This window comes from Clarias gariepinus, chromosome 12 (assembly GCF_024256425.1).
Source record: "Clarias gariepinus isolate MV-2021 ecotype Netherlands chromosome 12, CGAR_prim_01v2, whole genome shotgun sequence".
Classification (NCBI taxonomy): Eukaryota; Metazoa; Chordata; class Actinopteri; order Siluriformes; family Clariidae; genus Clarias; species Clarias gariepinus.
Window position 1 is genome coordinate 27909666 of NC_071111.1, and position 22421 is coordinate 27932086.

The 22421-nt window shown below is 35.9% G+C and overlaps 1 protein-coding gene across 2 annotated transcripts; it reads left to right on the plus strand.

Moving 5' to 3' along the window:
* Positions 1–9065: 9065 nt before the first annotated feature.
* Positions 9066–18308, plus strand: LOC128534541 (uncharacterized). 2 transcript variants are annotated; one of them, XM_053509011.1, is made up of 11 exons: positions 9066–9121; positions 9252–9329; positions 11082–11179; positions 11272–11308; positions 12072–12244; positions 12445–14481; positions 14922–14982; positions 15635–15730; positions 15987–16111; positions 16411–16486; positions 16675–18308. In XM_053509011.1, exons 3-7 carry the CDS (start codon positions 11124–11126, stop codon positions 14959–14961), a joined length of 2343 nt encoding a protein of 780 aa, XP_053364986.1. In that variant the 5' UTR covers positions 9066–9121; positions 9252–9329; positions 11082–11123; the 3' UTR covers positions 14962–14982; positions 15635–15730; positions 15987–16111; positions 16411–16486; positions 16675–18308. The 2 variants fall into 2 exon arrangements, with proteins under 2 accessions (XP_053364986.1, XP_053364985.1); XM_053509010.1 differs by lacking the exon at positions 16411–16486.
* The last annotated feature ends 4113 nt before the right edge of the window (positions 18309–22421 follow it).

Genomic DNA, 22421 nt, shown 5'->3' on the forward strand with positions numbered 1-22421 from the left:
ACTTACGCCCCCTCCTTTATTTTTTAACAAAGACCTAGAGAACATGCAATAAAGACTGGGGAGAACATGCAAACTCCATACACACAGACCTACACAATGGTAAAGTCTTTTAATTAGCTTGTTAACACACCCTCTTTTTGGTTTGTTTTGAGTATGTAAGGGTTCTTCTCTGTTTTGGTGATGATGTAATGGAGAGGGTACATTGCAGATGGTATGGCAGGTTCTGATTACAAATTGAATTAATTAGGCTTAGGTCCATTTTCCAACAACTTGAACAAATTGTAAGAAAATGCCCTCATAAAGGTTTCAGATATCTTCTCACATTTCAAAATGTTTATTTTTAAGATGGGTTAAAGAAAGTTAAAACACAGCAACTATTAACATTAGCAATACTTTGCTTGAGGGAATAAATAAAAATAATATCATAAGCTTATATTCCACAAACCACTGTTACAATTGTTAGGTACAGAAACAATTTTGCTACATATGTCATGTTAAACAATTAAGTTGACTAAATATATTAAAATAACAACACTATTTATAAGTACATTATAAATACCAAAATACAATATAGGTATAGTTATGTAAGGAGCAAAACAGCTACGCGAGTTACAAAACAGAAAAAATGCTTGTTTTGCTCCAGCATTGTTGTTATGTTAATGCGATTTTGCTTCAGAGAGAAAAAAAGACGATAGAGTTCTACATGCGGTTGGTTTCAGTTCAGTGTTTGGATGCCCTCCTGTGTTTTGGGTTTATAAATGCATCATCTGTAAGTTAATTTTTCATTATATAATATCTAATTATATATATTTGCATATATTTGTAAATCACATTTATTCAAAGCTTCAGTTTTATGTAATATGTGGATAGCCATTAGATATTAGCTTAGCCTACTATATCAGTATTTCTTGCTATTTTCTTTGCCTACTGATTACTGTTTATTTGCTATTGCTTTTAGCTTTACTCGTAATTCATAAGGTACCTGGCATCTTATTAAAACGTCAAACACTAAGATGAATCCTGACTCGTCTGTACTTTATGGATGTAGTTTGTCTGGCTGTTAAATTGCATGCATAGATGCAAGGAGAACAGTACAATGCTGTAATTCTAAATAGGTTTTAAGAACACAGACAGAAGAACCCCATAGCCTATTAAATCTATATTATGTTAGTTTAAATTCTTGTTTATAGCCTTGCTTTATAACACAAATATCACACTCACAAACATGCTGTTAGTAAATATGAATAAAATAACAAGTCTGGTTGTGATTACATGCAGCCTCATTAATAAAGTGATGCTTATAATTGTGTTTTTGATTCCCCCAAAATAGAAACACAGGAACACCAGATTCTACATTGGACACACAAAAGTTCATCACATCCTGAAGATAAAAAGAAAGGCATGAATTAATAACTACAAATTGGACAGTGGTACTTCATGATCAACAGCATATAGTCATTTCTGCTCTAGGGAAAAACTAGGGATGCACCGAAATGAAATTCTTGGCCGAAGCCGAATAATAATGAAATGCTTGGCTGAAGGCCGAATACCGAACGCGGTGTTTCGCATTTTTTTTCATTTATTTTGTCAATTTATATTAATTATTTATTAAATAGTAAAAATTAGCTTTTTACTATTTTGTGTTGCTTTTCAGAAAAATAAATCAAATAACAAAAATACAATTTCAAAATATTTATTTAACACTGAACATTTTTTTAACATTTCAGCAGATATTATACAAGCAAATCACAATATAACTTAAACTAAATAATTTAGTAAAATAAAAAAATATATTTTTATTTGGCCATCTTTGAAGCCCCTCTTCTTGAATATGTTAGGCCTATAACTGACTGCTGAAAGAATGTAACTCTGTATGTCCACAACAACAAAGCCCAATCCCAATTCTACCCCTTACACCTACACTTAGCCCTACCCCTCCGTTTGGCGCATTCACGTGAAGGGGTAGGGGTGTCTCATTTCTCTTTTGTTTGGAGGGGTAGGGGTAAGGGGAAGGGCCAGAAAGGGTAGAAAATAGAATTGGGATTGGGCTCAAATGTGCATTAAATAGTGCAAAAAATGTGGATCCGCTGCTGCTGTTGCCGTAGCCGCCGCCACTGTGTCTTTCTCATACTCTGCATGATGTTCGGGGTGTCTTGATATTAAGTGATAAATTAAACTTGAACTGTACGTTTTTGCAGATGCACCCCCTCTGGACAATTCAGCAGAACAGTGTCTGCAAACGGCTGTTTTTGCCTCTTTCTCTGAGTGCTTCTTTAAAGTGCTTCCACACTGCTGACATGTTTCCTGCATAAAGTGTGCGCCTCTCACTCTACGCGAGTTACTATTTGATCGCGTCATTAAAAACGTCATTGTTCGGCAAAATTTATTCGGCCTTTTTACTTATTTAGCTATTTTCGGCCGAATAATTTCGGTTGCCGAACATTCGGTGCATCCCTAGGGAAAACAATCATCATCTCCTGTTTATATTTAATCATTCTACAATTCCTAATTATTACTAACGTCTCTGTTATAATGGGAACATGAGCAGATATTTACACTAACAAATAGTGTAAACATTTTCTAAAACTATTTTTATTGCCTAAACTGGTAATCTAGTGTTTTTTTCTATCTAAAGAGAAATGTTCAAACTAATAATAATGAGTATTTTAGATATTTTTTTCCAACAATTATCTAAAAAAGAGCATTACTCACATCAGTTCCTGTAGTTTTTACCATTCATCTTGCTTAAAAGCAGAGAGCAGTTTCTTTCCAGAGGGGCCTAAATTATTATCAGACAGATTCAGGTCTCTCAGGTGTGAGGGGTTTGATCTCAGAGCTGACGCCTTCATCTGAGACACCACAAAATTGTAACCTGTAAAGGGACACAATGACACATTGTTGGTTGGAGAGCAGCACTTTCCTCTGCAAAGTCTTTCATTAATACAACTATTGTTAAGGGGTATAATAAGTAGTATAATTAAGTGTTTTCCTAGTAGTTTATTATCTGTAAACATACACAACCAATCAAAAGTTGTGACTAACTTGATAGACTTTTTAAATTTTTATTTCTTTCTACACTGTAAACAATGCTAAAGGCATCAAAGAAATTCAATAACCTTCTTTGAACAGTTTATATTGAGATGTATCTGCTACTTATGGTCTGTAAAGCTTCATATTGGCTCTAATCTGAGGTGTTGTTAATTGGTGATTTCTGAGACTGGTAACTCTGAACGAACTTCTCCTCTGCAACAGAGGTAAGTTTTGGTCTAGCTTTCCTGGGACGGTCTATATGATAGCCAGTTTTATCATGGTGCTTGATGGGTTTCGCAAATGCACTTCACAATACTCTTCTTGCAAGAACTGATCCAAGAACAGCTGACAGTTAACAATTAACTGTCATTGGTTTTACTTAACTACCTAGTTCCATATGCATTATTTAATAGGTTTGGAAACTTAATTATTGTTGCAGAATAGTTCCAGCTCAGTTCCTTATCTGTGAATGATATTTGTTACAAACTCTTTGACTATAAGGTCTGCCTGACCCTGTTCGAACTGTGAATCAACCAATCAATCTATTGTTGAAGTAATAATCATGTGATCACTGAATGCACTGTGAAGCCCAAGGAAGGAAATTAAAATCTGAGCAATCCAAAACTTTTACTCATGCCCATTCAGTGATTACCAAGATTTAGCTTTTACTTGATTTAACTTCCTGGTGTCACACCCTGGCTCAAGAGCATGCAACAAAAAGTGAGAGCCAACACATAGTTCTCTGACATCTTCCATGATCTAAATCATTGAGGAGAAGCTACTGGTCCAAAATCATAAGCTTCTTACCAGTTAAATATTTTTGGTTACACAGTTACACAGTGAGTGAGTGAGTAAGTAACATTACACTAAGTGCTGAATAAGCATCTTTGCTTTGCCCTCTAACACTGTTTGCATTGTCACTTCTGTGCAACCTCTTGAAGTAGCAACATGTTCAAAAAGAGAAAAGAGAGGGCCTGGGCTTAATAGATTGTGGAACCAGATGCAAATTTTCAAGACTAGCAAACTTTATTTGAATCATATAAAGAAGACGTTATAGTCCCCTTGCCACATACAGTATATTACAGTATATGCAGTGCCTGACAGTTAATGTGCTTTAATTGGCAAATAATTTAGTTAATTTCATTTAACAGTAACTGCTGGTAAAGGGTGCTTCAACTTTTGTCATTCCATATACAATTGATCTCTTTCAATCTGCAACGCTGCTAATTCTTACTGTTGCTCTAAAGTTAACGTTGCTACAGAAACACTTTCAGACCCAGCTGCACATCTAATACTAGTATCAGCATTTTAGGTATAAAAAGTATAAATTTATTCAATATCAAAATAAACTGTTATGCCAAAAAACCCTTCATTTTGTCAAACAGGCAAGCCACCATGTTGTTAAGCGGTCAAGGCCCTGTTATGTCGACAAACAAGCACCCACTTTGTCACATGGCTCAACAGCATGTGACATGAAGTAAGATCTCACAAAGTTTTGAAAAAAAGTTAACACCATTTAATAATACATTTCTGAAATCTCTAGACGACAGTTTATTAAGATAAACTTAACCACAACCAAACACAAAAAATGTTAATGAGACAGTGAACCAATGGGTAAACAAACATTCCAGAAAAAAGCTAAGACATAAGAACAAATACAGAGATGCAATGTCGCAACCAAACAACATCCACAGCAAACATCCAAAATAGCCAGAGAGCACAGAAGATTTCACAGGCCTCCTATTGTAGGCTCTAACAAGACCTATTAAAGCCTGATTTATGCTTATATGTTAAGTCTATGAGCCTAGGAGCCTATGTTGTAAACGTGGCTCACTTTTAGCATTTATAGCTCTGTGCTGTTGTGTCTTTGTTACTTCCCTAAAAAACTTGTGGCAGTGAGGTTTCTTTTCCACTCTCTTGAGAGAAGAGTTGCCTCCCATCTACTCTCGTACACGCTCCGCTCTCTGTGTCTGCTCTACACCACCTGCTCAGCATCGTTTGTCTCACCTGGTCCACACTGGACACTTCTGTCGGTAGCTCTTTTAGGCAACCATTAGCAAAGCGTTGCGAAGTAGACACTCTTAGGTAGTCTTAAAACTTTTGATGATTTCTGCTTCTTGTACTGCTTGCAAATTAGATTATATCCCATTTATTGACTCCACTCTTTTGATTACCCATATTTGTTGTGATGTGCATGCATTTACGCAAGTTTAAAGCAGTTATTATTTACAGGATCTTTCGATTTTGCATTTATTAATACTTTACATTTGCGAAAAAAAAGGGACAAAACTGTCAGTAATTTTGGCTCAATGTCCGATGCACATATTTTGAATAATGCAATCTGTTTTTCACTATTACAGCTTAGTTTTTAAAACCAAATGTGATAACATGGGGAATAATTTTCATTAGTTTGTTACTGGGCATTGAAATGACTGCCAAATGCAACTGTTTTCTCTTGCTGCCTAAACGCATTTACCAATAGAGGCCACTATAAAACTGATTCACTATATTTTAGCTTTCAGAAAAAAAAAAATTGCTTTGCTGTGAACTTTGAACCAGTACTTCTGGTACTGTGACTCAAGTGAAAATTTAACTAAAGGATGCCTTTTTTACTGCACTAGGCTTCCCCTAGGACAATGTAGCAGAAGTGTGTAGTCAACAATGCAACAGATAACATGCAGTGAGTTTTAGCTGTAGCTCATTACAGTATGTAATTTAATTAATGGATGTTTGCCTCTTACTAAAGGCTTTAGATCTAGTGACACACAAGCCTACAGTTCAGCCAGGGACAATCTAAGGCGGGGCATTAAGATGGGCAAGTACCCCTACAAACTGAAAATTAAAGAACACTTCTCCAACTCCAATCCCCAGCAGATGTTCATCAGCAACTACAAGCCCATCAACCCATTACCTTCGTCCACTGATATCTTCTTTCTAAATGAGCTAAACAACGTCTATGCTCACTTTGAAAGGGATAATTGAGCTCCTTGCAGACTATTAACCACTGACACTTTCCACCAATGATGTCAGCACAGTACTGAGCAGGATCAAAGCTGTTTAGAGAATGTGTCTTACTGAGGAGCAGGTCATGTGACTCAGAGAGATGATGTTACCTCAGTTTCTCAAGTTTACAGAGAGGATTCTCCAGTACAGCACAGAGACACTTCACTCCTGAGTCTCCTACTTTATTCTCAGACAGATCCAGTTCTCTCAGGTGTGAGGGGTTTGATCTCAGAGCTGAAGTCAGAGCAGCACAGCCTTCATCTGAGACACCACAACCACGCAACCTGTAGAGAGACACAATGACACAATGGGCACAATATGAGAAGAGCTATTCATATATTTTAGACTATTCTATTTTAAAGACATGTTTGTTAATTTTATTACATGAAGATCATATCTTTATTCTAATTCATAATATGATCATACTGAGTGTAGTGACTCCATACTGTCTGTTGTGTGTGATCTTAAATTACCAGTTTCCAAAGCTATGGAACATTAGAATCACCATGAATATTAATTAGAGAATGAGAGAGAGAGAGAGAGAGAGAGAGAGGCAGAACACCCGAGATGGTTCTAGACTAGACTGGCGGTATGCTACATGGGATCCTAAAAGAAGGTGTTCACCATAAATATATATACATGAATGGATGTTTGAGTGGGAGGTGGTCTTAAAGTTCTATCTGTACCCACTCCCTTAAAGGTAAAGCTGCTCCAGAAACCTTGAACAAACAGAGACAAGAACGCAGAAGGAGAAAAACTGTATTGTGGTTTATTGATTAGTTAATTAGCCCAAACATCAAAACCACTTAGCTAATATTGTGTGGATTCCCCTTTTGCCACCAAACAGCTCTGATCATGAATATGTGCTGTGGTGTCTGGCCCCCAGACACAACAGCAAATCCTTTAAGTCCTCTAAGCTGCAAGGTTGGGTCCCCATGGATATGACTTGTTTGTCTTGCATAGCCTAAAAAAAACTCGATTGGGGTACACAGGAGAATTTGAAGGCCGAATTAACACCTTGAAGTCTTTCTCCTCAACTATTTAAAAGAAATGCACATAATATATATTATATATATATATATATATATATATATATATATATATATGTGTGTGTGTGATTAATCAGAACAGGGCTCCTTTTTCCATTGTTCCTGTTCAGTTTTGATATTTACTTACCCATTAGTGGTGGACAAAAGCCCCTTTTCTTGACTGTTACATACATTGTGTAAGCACATAACTAACTATTCAGAAGATCTCTAGCTATGATAAAACCACTACATTATACAGCAGTATACATTATATGGCACTCAGGAGCTCCAATAAACTACATACCACAATTCATTAACCATCTGTAACATTTACCATAACAGGAGCAGCTCAGGGATAATTAGCAATAGTTGATAGGCAACAGTTAATAGTCTGCTATCTTAGCTCTTTTAGTAAGCTAGCGCTTAGCATAATTATATTAACTTGCTTATAGATCCATATTTGGACAGGCATTTTACAGAAACAATGGAGCTAACTGTTTACATCACGTATATGTGTCCAAATACACTATTAAATTAATCTATATTAATGAACAAACTAGTTTCCCTAAGCACTAGCGGTTAGCATAGTGATATTAACTTGCATATATCTTGCATATGTGGATGTATATTACAGAGACGCCATGCAGCTGATGGTTTTCATTAGTGTTTAATGGTCTAAATGAGATGATATTCTTTTTAATCACTGACATTTACACTCGGCTCGGCATTTCCCCCAAACACTCCAATAGTATTAACACTGCTACAAAGTTATCATTAGTGCCTAAAACAGTAACATCTGGTTAATTTTATATATTAAACATTAACATAAGTGTATCCAGTTGAAAATGTTGGGAAAATTGCAACGTTATCACGCTATAATTCACTGTATATTCCATTGTGTTAAGTCCTGGAGCTGATATCCGGAAAGGTTCCGTGTTCAGTTGCGTTTTGACCCCAATCCCATAGTCCTTTGCGCATTAGCTTTAGGCTTGCAAAATACGGGAGAAAGAGAGTTCTCACACAGGAAAAAGTAGTTGCCCACAAACTGGAAAAATCATACACTTACTCGGGAAAAAGCACACATTTTCAAGGGGAAAAAAACACATTTATTTAAGGGAAAAAGCACACATTTTCAAGGGAAAAAAACATACACATATACGGGAAAAATGATTAGCTCTTCTGGGCCACCGTAGTATTGCACAGAAACATTAATATTTTGTCCATTAGATGGCAGCAATGAGATAATTCTACGTTTTTTTCCTGTTATTTAACTTAAATTTATGCTTAATTTCCTTAATTTTACTAATTAAAATGGGCTGTATTAATGTTCCAAGAATTTTGGGTATTGTAGTATTTGCCATGGCAACATGTATGCGCTTTATTCAATTCATATTATGATTCTGTCTTATGATGTCATAAACGATGCATTCTCAGAGCTGCAATCTTGCAGTGGCCCTCAAGGTAGGCTGTGTCTCATCTTCTGTTTAGTATACATTTTTTCTTAGTAGTAAAACCATTTAACCATTTTGTAGCAGGAAAAATATTAATATTTTCATTTGATTTACTTTTAAACTGGCAAATGAGAAAGGAACATATGCGACAGAATGGAAATGTGCTTTTGGGAAGTGAGCCGATACAATTAAATACAAAAGTAAAACAAAATCCAAATAAATTAAGGGCCATGCCAGTTTAAATTTATAGTTGTGCAGAAAATACAGTGCGTCACTTACATGTAAATGTTTACATGTTTACAAAACTTTAAATAAAGTGAAAATAAGACTTTAAAGGCAAATGTACTAGGCAGCAACTTTCAATGATAGATACTTTGACACATGCACAAAACAGTTTTTTAGCACTTATGGATAATTAGCATCAGGAATGCATTTATGTAACAGCTTTTTAATAGTAAAAATCAGTCAGCTACTTACAGTATTATTATGCTGGACCTGTGCCGTTTAACATATTAGGTGACTTTTTACCTTTTCCTTTAAAAAAAAAAAAAAAAAAGAAACCGCAGGACAATGTTCCGGAGTCTCCATCAGCACCACATTATCAGTCAGGTAAGCACCAGCCCATGACCAAGCTCAAGCTCACCTTTCAACCTTAAGAAAGTTGGGAATGGAGTAGCTAAATGGGGTTTAGGTAAATCTCAAATGTTTTAATATTTTTTTTGTTTGTTCGTTTCATTAGATATTAAGCAGCTTCAGGAGTTGCAGACTTTGGACAAACTTGTTGGACATCCGCCACAAGAGAAGGCTGATGTAGCCGGTGAGAAAGAACTTTTCCAGCCCTGTTCCCGTAGCCCTTAAATACAGCAAGCAACCAAATTTCCCTTTAAAGTTTTCCTTTTTAATCTTCTTTTTGACTGATTCTTTTCACTGGAAGATTGTCACAACGCTGTCGACTTTGTGTAACTCCTGTATAAATCATACTTTGAGTTGAGCACTGTGACAATATCTTTGTCAGGTTATGTGACATTTTGTGTCAGTATCAACTGACATGTCATTGCCTAGAGCATTCATTCAGCAATATACATAAAACACTGAAATGGGAGGTGAGTCAGAGATAGAGGATGATGGGAAAACTTTGGATATCAATAACAGGTGCAAACATTAAACTTAATTTAGCAATGTCTGGCTAATACATCGACTAGCTTAAGCTAACTATTTGAGACATACATATTTAACATGACCAGAAACCCCAAGATTAGATCTCTAAACAGAGCTGCCAACTCTCACATAGTGAGCATGAGACTCAAATTACAAATCTGTGACTCAAACGCAATCACAAATCTTCACATGCTCTCACATCACATTTCCAATTTTCCCATGTTAAAAGCTGAGCTCTAGCCTTGTCTTGACGCCCTTTAACAGATGCCTTTTCTTCATGCCCTCATATATACTCTTTGTCCGACGGCTCTTGGCTCACTGTTACATTTCACATAATACTGTGTTCAGTTGTTGTATTATATTAAGTTGTACCAACGGGAATAACTACAGTCACATGCAGTTCATTTTCTTTTGTTGTTTACACTACAATATACTGATCCTTGTAGGGTAAGGTATATTGTTAGTGCTAGACAAAATGGCTGAGCATGCACAGAAGGGATGTCCTGTGCGAATGTGCAGAAACAATGCCCTTATTTTCAGGATCTCATTCCAAGTTTTTTTTTTGAGAACTTATGAGAACTTTTGAGAACTTATGAGCGCTAACAGATAGTCAGTTGTGTGAAATGTTTGCTTGCTGTGTGTTTTTTTTTTTTTTTTCTTTTCTGTAAGGTAAAGTTGGCAACCCTAGCAGAACATTGGGTTAATGTTACATTTGATTGACTTGGTCTGAGTTGAATAAATTCTGTATAGATTCGGTATCTGACTTGGATTTCTGCCAGATTCTGCTCAGATTTAAGACTTTTTGCATGAAGGGAACATATCATTTAAATCCAATTTTGATGTTTCTCCTTAGTCCGATTCCACAGCTCAATGCAAATTAAAAAAAAGAAGTATTGCACAGAAACATTAATATTTTCTCCATTAGATGGCACCAATGAGATAATTCCACCTAAATTTTTCCTGTTATTTAACTTAAATTTATGATTTATTTCATTAATTTTAATAGTTAAAAGGGGCTGTAATAATGTTCCAAGAATTATGGGTATTGTAGTACTTGCCATGGCAACATATATGCGCTTTATTTAAATCATATTATGATTCTGTTTTATGATGTCATAAATGATGCATTCTCAGAGCTGCAATCTTTCGGTGCCCCTCAAGGTAGGCTGTGTCTCATCTTCTGTTTAGTATACATTTTTTTCTTAGTAGTAAAACCATTTCCTACCAGTAAAAGTAATGATATTTAAATTTGATTTACTTTTAAACTGGCAAATGAGATAGGAACATATGCGACAGAATGAGTTATGCAACCTTGTGGAAATGTGCTTTTGGGAAGTGAGCCGATACCATTAAATAAAAAAGTTAAACAAAATCCAACTTAATCCAACTTAATAATCTGATTTGATTTCAGTGTTAATGATCGAATCACTTATTACCACATTTAAACAATACAATGAAAGGAAAGATCTTCAAGGACATCAGAGACCTCATTTTTGATCTCAGCGATACGTATGTTTGTTTACATACTATATAAATGTGTTATTTAAAAATATTGGAAGTGAAAATCTTATACTTACAATCTGCAATTTGCATCATTTCAGGGAATGGAGTGCTGTGACCAGAGACCTTTCCTCCAATGTAATTCTAAATTTTTGGATCATGGCTAAGTAACTTTCAAAATTAAAGTACTATTCAAAAGCCTTCAGCCCTCATTTCTTCTGGAGAACCATTCATGTTTTGTCTAAATGAATGGTTCTCCAGGCATCCGGAAGAACTTTTTTGGCTTTCCAGTCCCTGTACCTGAGCAAATTAGAGACATTTTTTTAATTTGCAAAGCCACAAATTGACCTTGGAATTATTTAAATCAATAAATTATCGCTTAAACTAGTGAATAACAGGTGTATATGATGACAGATGATCAGGCCAGTGCCAAATTTACTGGTGATGCTGACTGTTGAGTGGTTGGAACAGACAAGATGGGACATCAGGTTGTATTTTTGTAATATTTGCAGCCTGGCACAGTAATTATACTCACTCACTCACTCACTCATCTTCTATACCACTTTATTTTGTATTCAGGGTCGCGGGGACCTGCAGCCTATCCCAAGAGGTTTAGGCAGCCCCTGAAAAGGCTACAGTAATTATAATCGCAATTAATTGAATATGAAGAAATGAGGGGCAACTCAGGACTGTATAATGTGTACACATATATATATATATATGAACTTTATATATGTACTGTATATATGTACTGTATATGTGTGTTCTATGTAGCTAAATTTAAAACAATACCAAACTCTAAAGATGTGTGGTTTATTTCACGTTCGTTAAAAAAAAATCTATAGCTTCAAAGAAAGAAAATGAGTCGACCTCACCCTTTGTCTTTTTATTTTCTTTTAAGTACACCAAATTGGAAATGATCCTCCTGTTCTCGGCGATGGTAAAAATCTTGTCAACTCAAGTTATTGAATGCGTCCTGCCAACGGTCATCGATGATGTAGGCATAGAACCAGTTCTCCGGGCGGAAATAAAACTAAGAGAAAAAGCTAAACAGGACCTTGCTATGTCCCAAGGGTAAGTATTTGACTAACAACTTTTCCTGAAATTGTTTGCCGTCTGAGGATTTTTGGTCAGTTGCCAATGTGTCACTAACATGGAGATCATTTGCTAAGCAGTGCATATTACTGATCAATTACACTTATAACATTCACAAAGTTTGACTAGCTCTCAATGTTCCATAGTTGTCTCATTATTTTATTTTATTTTTAATGTAGATCACTAGAGGATCCATGTGACTGTCTATGCAGCTTCATCGAAGGAGTTTTGACCCAAATCAAAAAAGCGTTCAAACAGGCATTTATGCAGTTTACCTCTACAAAAGCTCCAGCTAAAAGTAAAAGGTCTAAAAAGGTGAAGAAAAACTTTGATTCTGCACGACAATCATCAAGTGACAGCTTCCAAATTGATGAGCTTACAGACATGTACACAAAGGCCATAATCAGCGAGTTAATACAATTTAGCTGTCCAGAAATTTCTTATTTAGTGCCAAAAGGCAGAAAACCTGACAAGCCTGTAGCATTAAACCGATTTATAAGTGCCATCATGAAGACAATGAAATACGTTGGGAAAGGTCTTGGATGTTCTTCCACAAGCAATGATAAGGAGAGTCCGACTTCTGATAGGAGTGAAAAGAGAATTTTCGGTGAGCAGTTTAGAAACAAGGCAGTACTCACTATAAGCAGTATCCTACTTGAGGCAAAGGAAGAAGTCATTTCAGCAGGGTCACCAAACTCAAACAATGGTCCATTTGTCGGCCCCTTAGGTGAAATGACAATCACCGAATCATCAGTCCGTGTGTGGCCAACAGCTTCAAAAATTACAAAGATGTTTTTGAAAAGTTTAAAAACCCAGTCTGTTCAGACAAATTCTGATTCAAGCAAACTCCGTTTTTCACTAAACAGTTATTTCCCAGCTGCCAATGAAACCTATACGTGTTTAGAGAAGGAGGTGAATTCATTTCTTTTGAAGGTCCAAAAGTCAGCTTTCCCAGAAAAAGAGCTTAATGAAAAATCTGTAGAAAGCATGCACCAAGAGTCAGGAAATAGTGATGCTTCTTCATCAAGACTTTCATCTGTACATGAAAATCCATCCATGATGAACATTCTGAAATGCAGCAGCACTACTATTTGTGAAAAGGAACTACTTTTTATCGACAAGTGCACAGACGAAGTGATCTGCAAAATTTTGTCAGTGTACAAGGCGCAAAAACAAAAACTGTCCTCTGATCACTTCCAGTCTACATGCGCTCAGTTAGTGTGTGATCTCCTTACTAGAAAATTGCGAATGCCCCATACTGGAAGAAAAAACAGTAAAACTGTGAGGTCCCCCTCTTCAGATGAGCCTCACAGAGGACTATCATGTAACCAGATAAAATATCTGGAATCTGCAGCTTTGGAAATTACACAGTCTTTTTCAAAAGATTTAGGGGAATGTTTAGAGGCCTTACCTGGGGATGAAGGTCAAAACTGCCTGGGCAACAAAAGTGCTTTGGATTATGCAAATGTGTTTGCTCCTTTTCGTTTGTTTAGGAATGTGAGAGATCAGATCAAGAACATTTTCTCTACTGTAAATGAAGCCAGACAGTCAAACCTAAGCATTGGGACAACTGAGGTCTCAATCAAAGAAGATGATGCTGTTGGTCAGAAATCTTCCTCTGATCACGAAAGTTTCTCCCATGCCTTCATCCAACAGCAGTTTCGAAGACCAAACTCAGCCATAAACCAGCTGAAGGGTGTTCTGTGTACTAACCCTACCATGTTGCATCTGCATGATCTCCACTTTACAAATGCAGTCTCAACCCTTCTGAGTAATATGATCGGAGCGATAAGTAGCTTAAGGAGGTTTTCTAATTCGATTCAAAAGAATGCATCTTCAAAAAGTAGCACTGAATGTTTTCCTGTAGTAGTCCACAACCTTGTCCTGGAATTTATTAAACATGTAGCTTGTTATTTTGGAAGCACAATTTCAACGTTTTCCTATTTGCCTGCTCAGAAAGAGAGGCTAACTTGCTGTAAGGGGAAATTAAAAACAGACTCTGCGCGAGCCATTATGATTTCACTTACAGATTTGACAAATGGTCTTACATATTTCATGACCGAATTTACAAACTCATTGGCCACGACCACAAGAAGGACTCGAAATGCTGACAGTCAGGAAGGACAATCCAGTTCCTTGGATAACGAGTGCTCTGGATCAAGTCTTCAACCTCCTGCTGCAAAAAGAAGACGAGGAGGAGAACCACCAAAAACTCAGTTAGTTCCTGGTTTCACTTACATTATAGCAGCTGTAAACAGAAGCTTAAATTCCCCACCATAGATTATTAAGCTTAATTCTATGTTAATACTGTTAATGACGTTGCAAGCGAAAAGTTCTGTCTTGTTCTGTTGGCAGATAATTTTGCTAGTTTTTAGGAGTTTACTTCTTGTAAGAAGCAGAATTATCTTCCAATAGAACAAAAATTTCCCTTGCCATTTTAGTAACATTTGACTAGGAATAAGCTTAATAACTTAAATTTTCTTTTAAGTTATTTTATTAAAACTTAAACTTATTTTATTAAATTAATAGGTTTGGCTAGATTGAAGAATATTTCACTTGCTAGGGGCATTTCTTTGCTGTGTGCTACTGCTGTGGTATATGACAGATAATCTGTTTGGACTATTTTAACTGGCTCTTTCTCTTTGTTTCATGTTAGAGTAAGGAGTCAAAAGACCCGAGCTGCCTTTAGGAAATAGAGTCTGTTAATAAAATAAATGGTAAGTTCCTAACAGGAAATAAAGTAATTTACCAATATTAAATATTTTAGGAAAATCATTAAAACCTAATACTGAAAACATGCAGGGGCATTATGACTTTTGAATCACAGACTTACTTTATGATATCTATTATTCACTTTGTGAAAAACATTAATCTGTATAATAATAATAATAATAATAATAAGAAGAAGAATTTGTCCCTCGGTTCTTTATATTGTACAGACTTTCTGAAGGACTTTTTTGGCTCTATTTTGGGCAAGTATTTGGCTCTCATTTTGTCCAGTTGCTGCACCTAACCAGTTTTTGAGGAATGTGCGTTTTTCGTGTGCTCAGTCACACAGTGATCTGTGAATCATACAAGCATAAAACATTTAATTTAAGGCATGAACCAGTGAGAAACAGATGCAGATAATAACAGATGACCAGGCAGGTTCTTAGTATACAGGTGATGCTGAGCGGTTGCAACAGATGAGAGGGGAAATGAGGTCGCTGCTCAAACATAAACAACTGATTTTTAAATTGTATCTTTAGGCAATTTGCAGCCTGTCACTGTAAAACATACATTCACATTCCAAACTACTTTGAGGAGTTAAGACTTTTGCACTGTTCTGTAGAAGTGTGAGTGATAATTACTTCCATTTTATTTTTTCAGCTTTCACCCTGAGCACTCATTTTTCACTCACAGCTGTCTGTGCATGCGTTTATGGAATTTTGTGGGCATCACAAAATGCAAATGAGCTGTGTTGGGGTAGGATTAAACCTCTTGTTTACAAAACAGAACTTTTTAACCCATGTTGTCTTAGGCAACCTTTTTATACAATTTTATGTTAAAAATAATACAAAAGGCCCTGAGATAATATAATGTATATTTGTACATATTTACTTTTGTGAATAATTCAGGATTTGAGGAATTTACATTTACATATCTGAATGGTTTCCAATGTACACCACAATAACATATATTTTTATTAATAATACCAAATATGAACAATATTCTTTTGCAGGTAATAATGATTCCTTAAGAGAGACAGTTGGCTGTTATCTGAGCAGGGATTTTGCAGTTGTTTTCGGCTCACCTTCATACGCTGTTAAACATGAGACAATGGCTCTGTGCATCTTTAACATGAAGGTAATATTAATGATTCAAAGCTAAAATGCAAGTTTCATGACATTTATTTTATTCATGCTTTCACATAATACTTTTGTAACTGACTGATCATGTGGAGTTGCACTGAGTGTATAACCTACAGATAGACACTGATGTGCTCTTTGCATATAATATATGTATAATATTATGTGTTGTATCTTGTATGTATGTTTTATTGATCTTAATTATACAAAATTATGTACTACCGCTCAAACATTTGGAATCATTTTTTTTGTTTTTGTTCAGTGATTTTAAATTTCAACATTCTTTCATTCATTTAGAGTTACCAGCCAATCACAAATTGGCAAACAGAACCTCAGATTAAAGCCATTATGAAGGCTTTACAGATCATGAGAAGTAGGTATATCACAATATTTACAGTTTAAAGGAGATTATTGAATTTGGATGCCTTTAGCATTACTTTACAATGTAGAAAGAAATAAAAATCAGGAATGACCATTGAGTTAGAAAGTGATCCCAAACTTTTGAGCAGCAGTGTGTTTTTCCTCTTATGATTACGATTTATATCATTCTTGCTTGACCAGGAAAACAAAGCCAAAGACCCAATTCAGCACCATGACCGTCTCTGGCACACAAAATAAGGGTGAAATGCCCTTACCTCCAGATTCCCAAGAGGACAGCAGAGCAAGAAGAATGCCCATGACTGTTCACCAACAATGTGCATACTTTACTTTCACTAGTAAGGAAGCTAAAGTCTACAGACATCTAAAGAAGGGAATTCTAACCCTCATGGCTCTTCAGGTCACTGGATGAAGTCGTCCTCGACTGGTTCCTTTGCTTTTGGTATTAGTGCTCCCACCTTTCTGCGGGACGTGGTAGAAGCACTGGAATGTACACTCTTGCTCACCCATGTAAAAGAGACTGTCGAAAAGAAGCCCTCCACACAATCCCTTCTCCTTGGCGAGAAGCTTTGCACTACCAGACTCTGCAGGAGTTCCTGATCAATGAGTCAATGCCCCCCGAGCCAGCAAAGTCTGCCCGTGTCTGGGGGCTTTGGGCCAATGACCGTAGCGATGATGATGCCAACCCAGCACCCACACAATGGGTCTGATTTGAAGAAAATCCACTTCCTACCCTCATTGACACAGGGAGTGCTGTCACACTAGCTCACCCCTGGGTCACCCCAGCAAATGTGGTTTCCACTGCCTGTTTCCATTCTGTTCCATTTTCTTTCCTCTTAGAGTCAAAATTCCCCTCCATGAAGCACACCACCAAGTTGGGGCCACCGTCAAACCTTAAATGCCCCCCTGTGTTCTTGTCCTCAGTTTTTTCAGCTGCTGATATAAAAATGTTTGTTGTTTGTTTTTGCACAAGCAATTCCATCACATGCATGTTACAGGCATTCCTCAATAATGCATGTAACAGTAGGCATCATCATCATAAACTTGAGTCAGTTGCAGAATCTGCAGGTAATCCTCTAGTATCTTATATTATCCTTATGCCAATCCTTATGTAATCCTTATTACTTTACAACCAAGGAAAAATTATACATGCTTTAGTTACTGTGTTTACGTTCCTGGTTGCAATCCTACTTCAAGGCCAAGGCTACTTTAACAGTGGTTAGCTAACTAATTCTGAAAGGAATTCTGGAAGTTGCTGAAAGGAAATCAGTACCTAAAAGACATTTGCTGTAGGTGAATGTTAAAAATCACTTATAAGCTACTGAACTCACTGCTGCTCTGATTAGGTGTAATCATTTTGAAAGTTGTAACTGTATTAGACATTTAAACATACATGAAGGCTGGATGCTAATTTCTGAAAGCATGTTAATCTACTGTATATAACACTGTTTAAGAGATGCAAACAGTTATAATATAACCACAATACTGCAGACAAAAATAATGCAGCAATGCAATCATGAGGAAAAATATGCAACGATGTAACAGTCATGTTAGTCCTACTACATTGGGTAAATGAAATAAATAGTATAAACTTTTAGGCAATTAAATTTTTAAAGAACATTTTACCCTGGATAAAATCTAATTAGGTGAATCTAGCTAAGTTTGACTTTGAGGTCAATCACACTGTTATTATAATACAGCTATGTTTTATTTTAAGGAAGGTTAAATTGGTTCATTCAGTGTGATATGGTTATGTTTATTATTTTTTTAATCATGTTGGTTCAATAAGACAGTGATACCTTTAGCATAAAACTTTTAACTGCATTCAAAAATCATGAGACAAAGTGATTCTGTTAATGTGATATTTTTATGTTGAAAAAGCATCCTAGGTAAATCATGCTTAACATGTTAAATTTTTGATTGAGTTAAACAGATGTTTTTTTTTTTGTTGTTTTTTTTTTAACATAAAAATGCTACTGAAGAACTGTTACAAACAATTTTGCTACAAAATTCTTGTTACATCTTTAAGTAATTTTAAACAGAAATAATGATAAATAATTTATCAGAAACATATTTGATTAAATTGATCAAGAGAACACAGATTCACATACACAAGATTAACAGAACTGGAAAATTTGATGACTGTGTTCACCCAGTTTGTGATGAACTGTGTACGATGAACACACACCTCAAGTCTGTGAGTTCTCTATTCCCCAATATGTAAATGGAGGAGCACTGGAGTCTTTATAACAGAAAGATGTCAAAGTCAAAATTCAAAGTCAATTTTATTGTCAATTCTGCTACATGTACAGTGCATACATATAGAGAATCATGTTCTGCACAGCCTGAATAATAAAGAGAAATTTGTATTAACAAAGATAAACTGGACGGTGGTACTTCATGATCAACAGCATGTAATCATCTCTCCTTCAAGGGAAACATCATCATGTACAGTTTATAATTAATCATTCAACATTTCTTCATTTTTAGTAACATCTGTTATAACAGGAACATGAGCAGATATTTACTCATCACATCACTGCTCTTATCCAATCACAGGCTTTGGTGCTTTTTAAATAATCAACACTACTGAGTCATTTAGCTCTTGTTCTACATTTATATTTAAGTGCAGACTTTAAGAACAAGCTGTGGTGAATTTTAGGTGGAGGTCGGGTGCTGGGAGAAGTGTCAGAGTGAGGAAAGTGGCTGCTTAAATACAATATTTGTAGCATAAAATATATTTTAATGGGATTTTATGAAAGTTAATAAGAAACTTTCCTGTTTGCCAGAACCTGGGAAAAGCAGAGATCATGTTGTTTAGACAAAAGCAGCAGTATGAAGTCAGAGCAGGGTGTCACAAGGAGACAATGTGTACATTTACAATCACTCATGCACGCATTAACAGGTGATGTTTTGTAGACTGTCTGACTTAATACACTTTAGTGAACACAGACAATTAAAAAAATATGTATGTTTTTAAAAAAAAATAATTAAAGTGGCCGAGACCAAAGTGCACCTCCCACAATCATAATCTTGATTTGGCAGACTTTAGTATGAATCATACCATACAGTAACAGTCAAAGGTTTATAGACACATCATTAATTTACATACTTTACTGCTTTTGGGTTGATGACAACACAAATGTTTTGTGCATACACTTTCATTACACTTCATATCTAATTATTCTACTTTACAACAACTACCTACCTCTAACTTAGAATCATAAATCATAATTTGTATTGATATTTATTATTAATTATTTGTAGTACAATAGGTAGTCAACCAGAATGCCTATTACCACCGTGCAAAATGACAGCGGCCGTAATAAATCAGTCGCATTTCAAAGTCATTTGTAAAATGACTGGCAGGTGGTGCAAAATGACATTTTCAGTTGACGCAGTTTTTAAATTTAATAAGAGCTTAGTCGTAAAAATGTCATAACAATATGTCGTATGGAAGAAATACTATACTAATGGTAATTTCCTCAACTGAGTAATTTATACAACAAACAGAACCCCAAGCTATTGACATTTACTGTACAATAGTAAGTTAAAAAAAACAACATTGCTTAAATTTTGTTTAGACATACGATCAGTTTACTAGCTGACAATTTTATTTTTACAAAGAATTAACTTATTTAGCCTATTTTTGTTCTGTTCTCTCTGTATCTGTTTATTGGTATTATTTTAAAAGAGATCAAACTTTAAATAATAAAAAACTGGAAAAATAAACTTTCAGAATAGAATAACTCAAAAAATAAATTGTCTTATATTTGTGTAAATGTTTCATAGGATTCTTTTCAGGAATTTTGTTGTACTAAATCATATTTATGCAGTATAATCAGGTTTCTTTGAATTCATTATTAATTCTAGGTGGTTGCTGTATTAGTGTTACTGTGTGCGCTTTATGGTGCTTGGTTACAAACCAATAGGATGCTGTTTAATTGGAACAGCATTATTCAAATCAATATCATGTTTTTTACCGTGGTTTGACCTGGGGTATCACCAAAAAGATTCGGATACAATTGCTCAATATTTTCTTTTTGAGAATTAGTCAGATGACTCAATAATGTAGGCAACTTTCGTAATTTCTCTAAAATTGGGTAATAAAGCACACTGTTGCGGAGCATTACGCAAGATTAAACCATCCTTGTCAGGCCCTAACCCTCCAGTCAAAAGCGCAACCAGGGCAATGGCAGGTTTCACTGTTACTTTTTCATGTTTACATTTGGGCATTTGGCAGACGCTCTTATCCAGAGCGACTTACACTTTTATCTCATTACACATCTGAGAAGTTGAGGGTTAAGGGCCTTGCTCAAGGGCCCAACAGTGGCAACTTGGTGGTTGTGGGGTTTGAACCTGGGATCTTCCAAACCGTAGTCCAATGCCTTAACCACTGAGCTACCCCTGACCCCAATGTTCAGGGTGAGACTAGCGTGGGTGGTAGACTTTTAACATGTTAAAATGGCAAATTCTCGTTTCTCTATGTCTTTCAGGTGTGCGAATGACATAATTGATGTCACTCAGTTTTTTCTCAACTGTATACTGTATGGACCAGCAAATCTCGCAGACAAAGCGGACCCAACAATAGGTAACAAAACTAATACCTGGTCTCCAGTTTTAAATTCCGAATTATTGCCTTTATGTCATATCTCTGTTTCATAGTCTTTTAAGCAGAGGTCAAGGTTTGACCCTGGACGAAGCCTTACGCAACTGCTCCCAAAACCCGCTGACGTACTGCAGCACATTTGTTTTGCTCTCTGACTCTGAAGCCAGAATGTTCGCCTTTAACACCTTTAGTGGGCCACGTACAGAATTGTTGCATGTTTAGTATGACTAATAACCTGATGCTTAGTTAAAGTAATATGTTTTGTTGCATTAGTTGGATAAAAAAGAGTGTCTGTCTCTTTAAATGGTTTGGAATAGAATGACGTAGAGGGGCTGAACTGGAGGAAGTGCTGGGGATGGAAAAAGTGTGTGTTTAAAAAAGCAGTAAAAAAGTTCAAGTACGAGTCGTTCTTACAGATATAACAAGTATGTCCAAACACAAGCTCAGCTGGACTGAAACCAAGGAACTCATGTACTACCTCTTGTACAGCAAACAGCATAAGAGGAACACCTTCATTCCAATCCCTGCCTGTATCTAGGTAATATTTGCGTAACATAGACTTTAACGTCTGGTGGAATCGCTCACGTGCTTCCTGGCTTTCGGGATGGTAGGCGCTGTAAACACTGTTGAATTGCAAGAATCTTTTACGCCTGATTGAACCCTCTCAACATAAAATTCGTCCCCTGATCACTCTGGATGACCTTAGGAAGATTGGCCCTGGTTCCAAGAATGCTGATGTTTCATCTATTTCATAACAGAACTGGCAAATTTGACGCTTGCGTTACTCCATTTGTCTGTGTTTATGCAGTCTATCATTCAATATGCATGATGTAAACACACTTTTCATGTCCCTTGTAACAAATTAGCTCAAAAGGGGAATATTTATAATTAATTATAACTGGATATAATTTATAATAAATATTTAAATTCGATTTTAGAATTAACTGTAGCAGAATTAATGTTACAATTATTTAATCTTTTCGTCCATTGTGCAGATAATATAATTATTTATCAATTCCCAAGGAAGGATAGCTTTCCTACTCTGCAGTACTAGCAATCATTTAGCATGTAGCCAAAGGGTCAACATTTAGTGATCTCGGATTGTGAGCAGCACAGAGAGACAATAAATTGTGAATATAAGGAATTTAATAAAGAAGGCTATAGCTAACATACAACAAAATAAAGCAAAAACATCTGTAAAGTTTTCTAAAGTTTTTCTAGAAGAGGTGAGTTGCTCAGTCTGTCCGCTGTGCTTCAGTAAGCTTTTCTGGCACCAGGAGTGACTCAGTCAAACACACACACACATGTTGTCTGTCAGAAA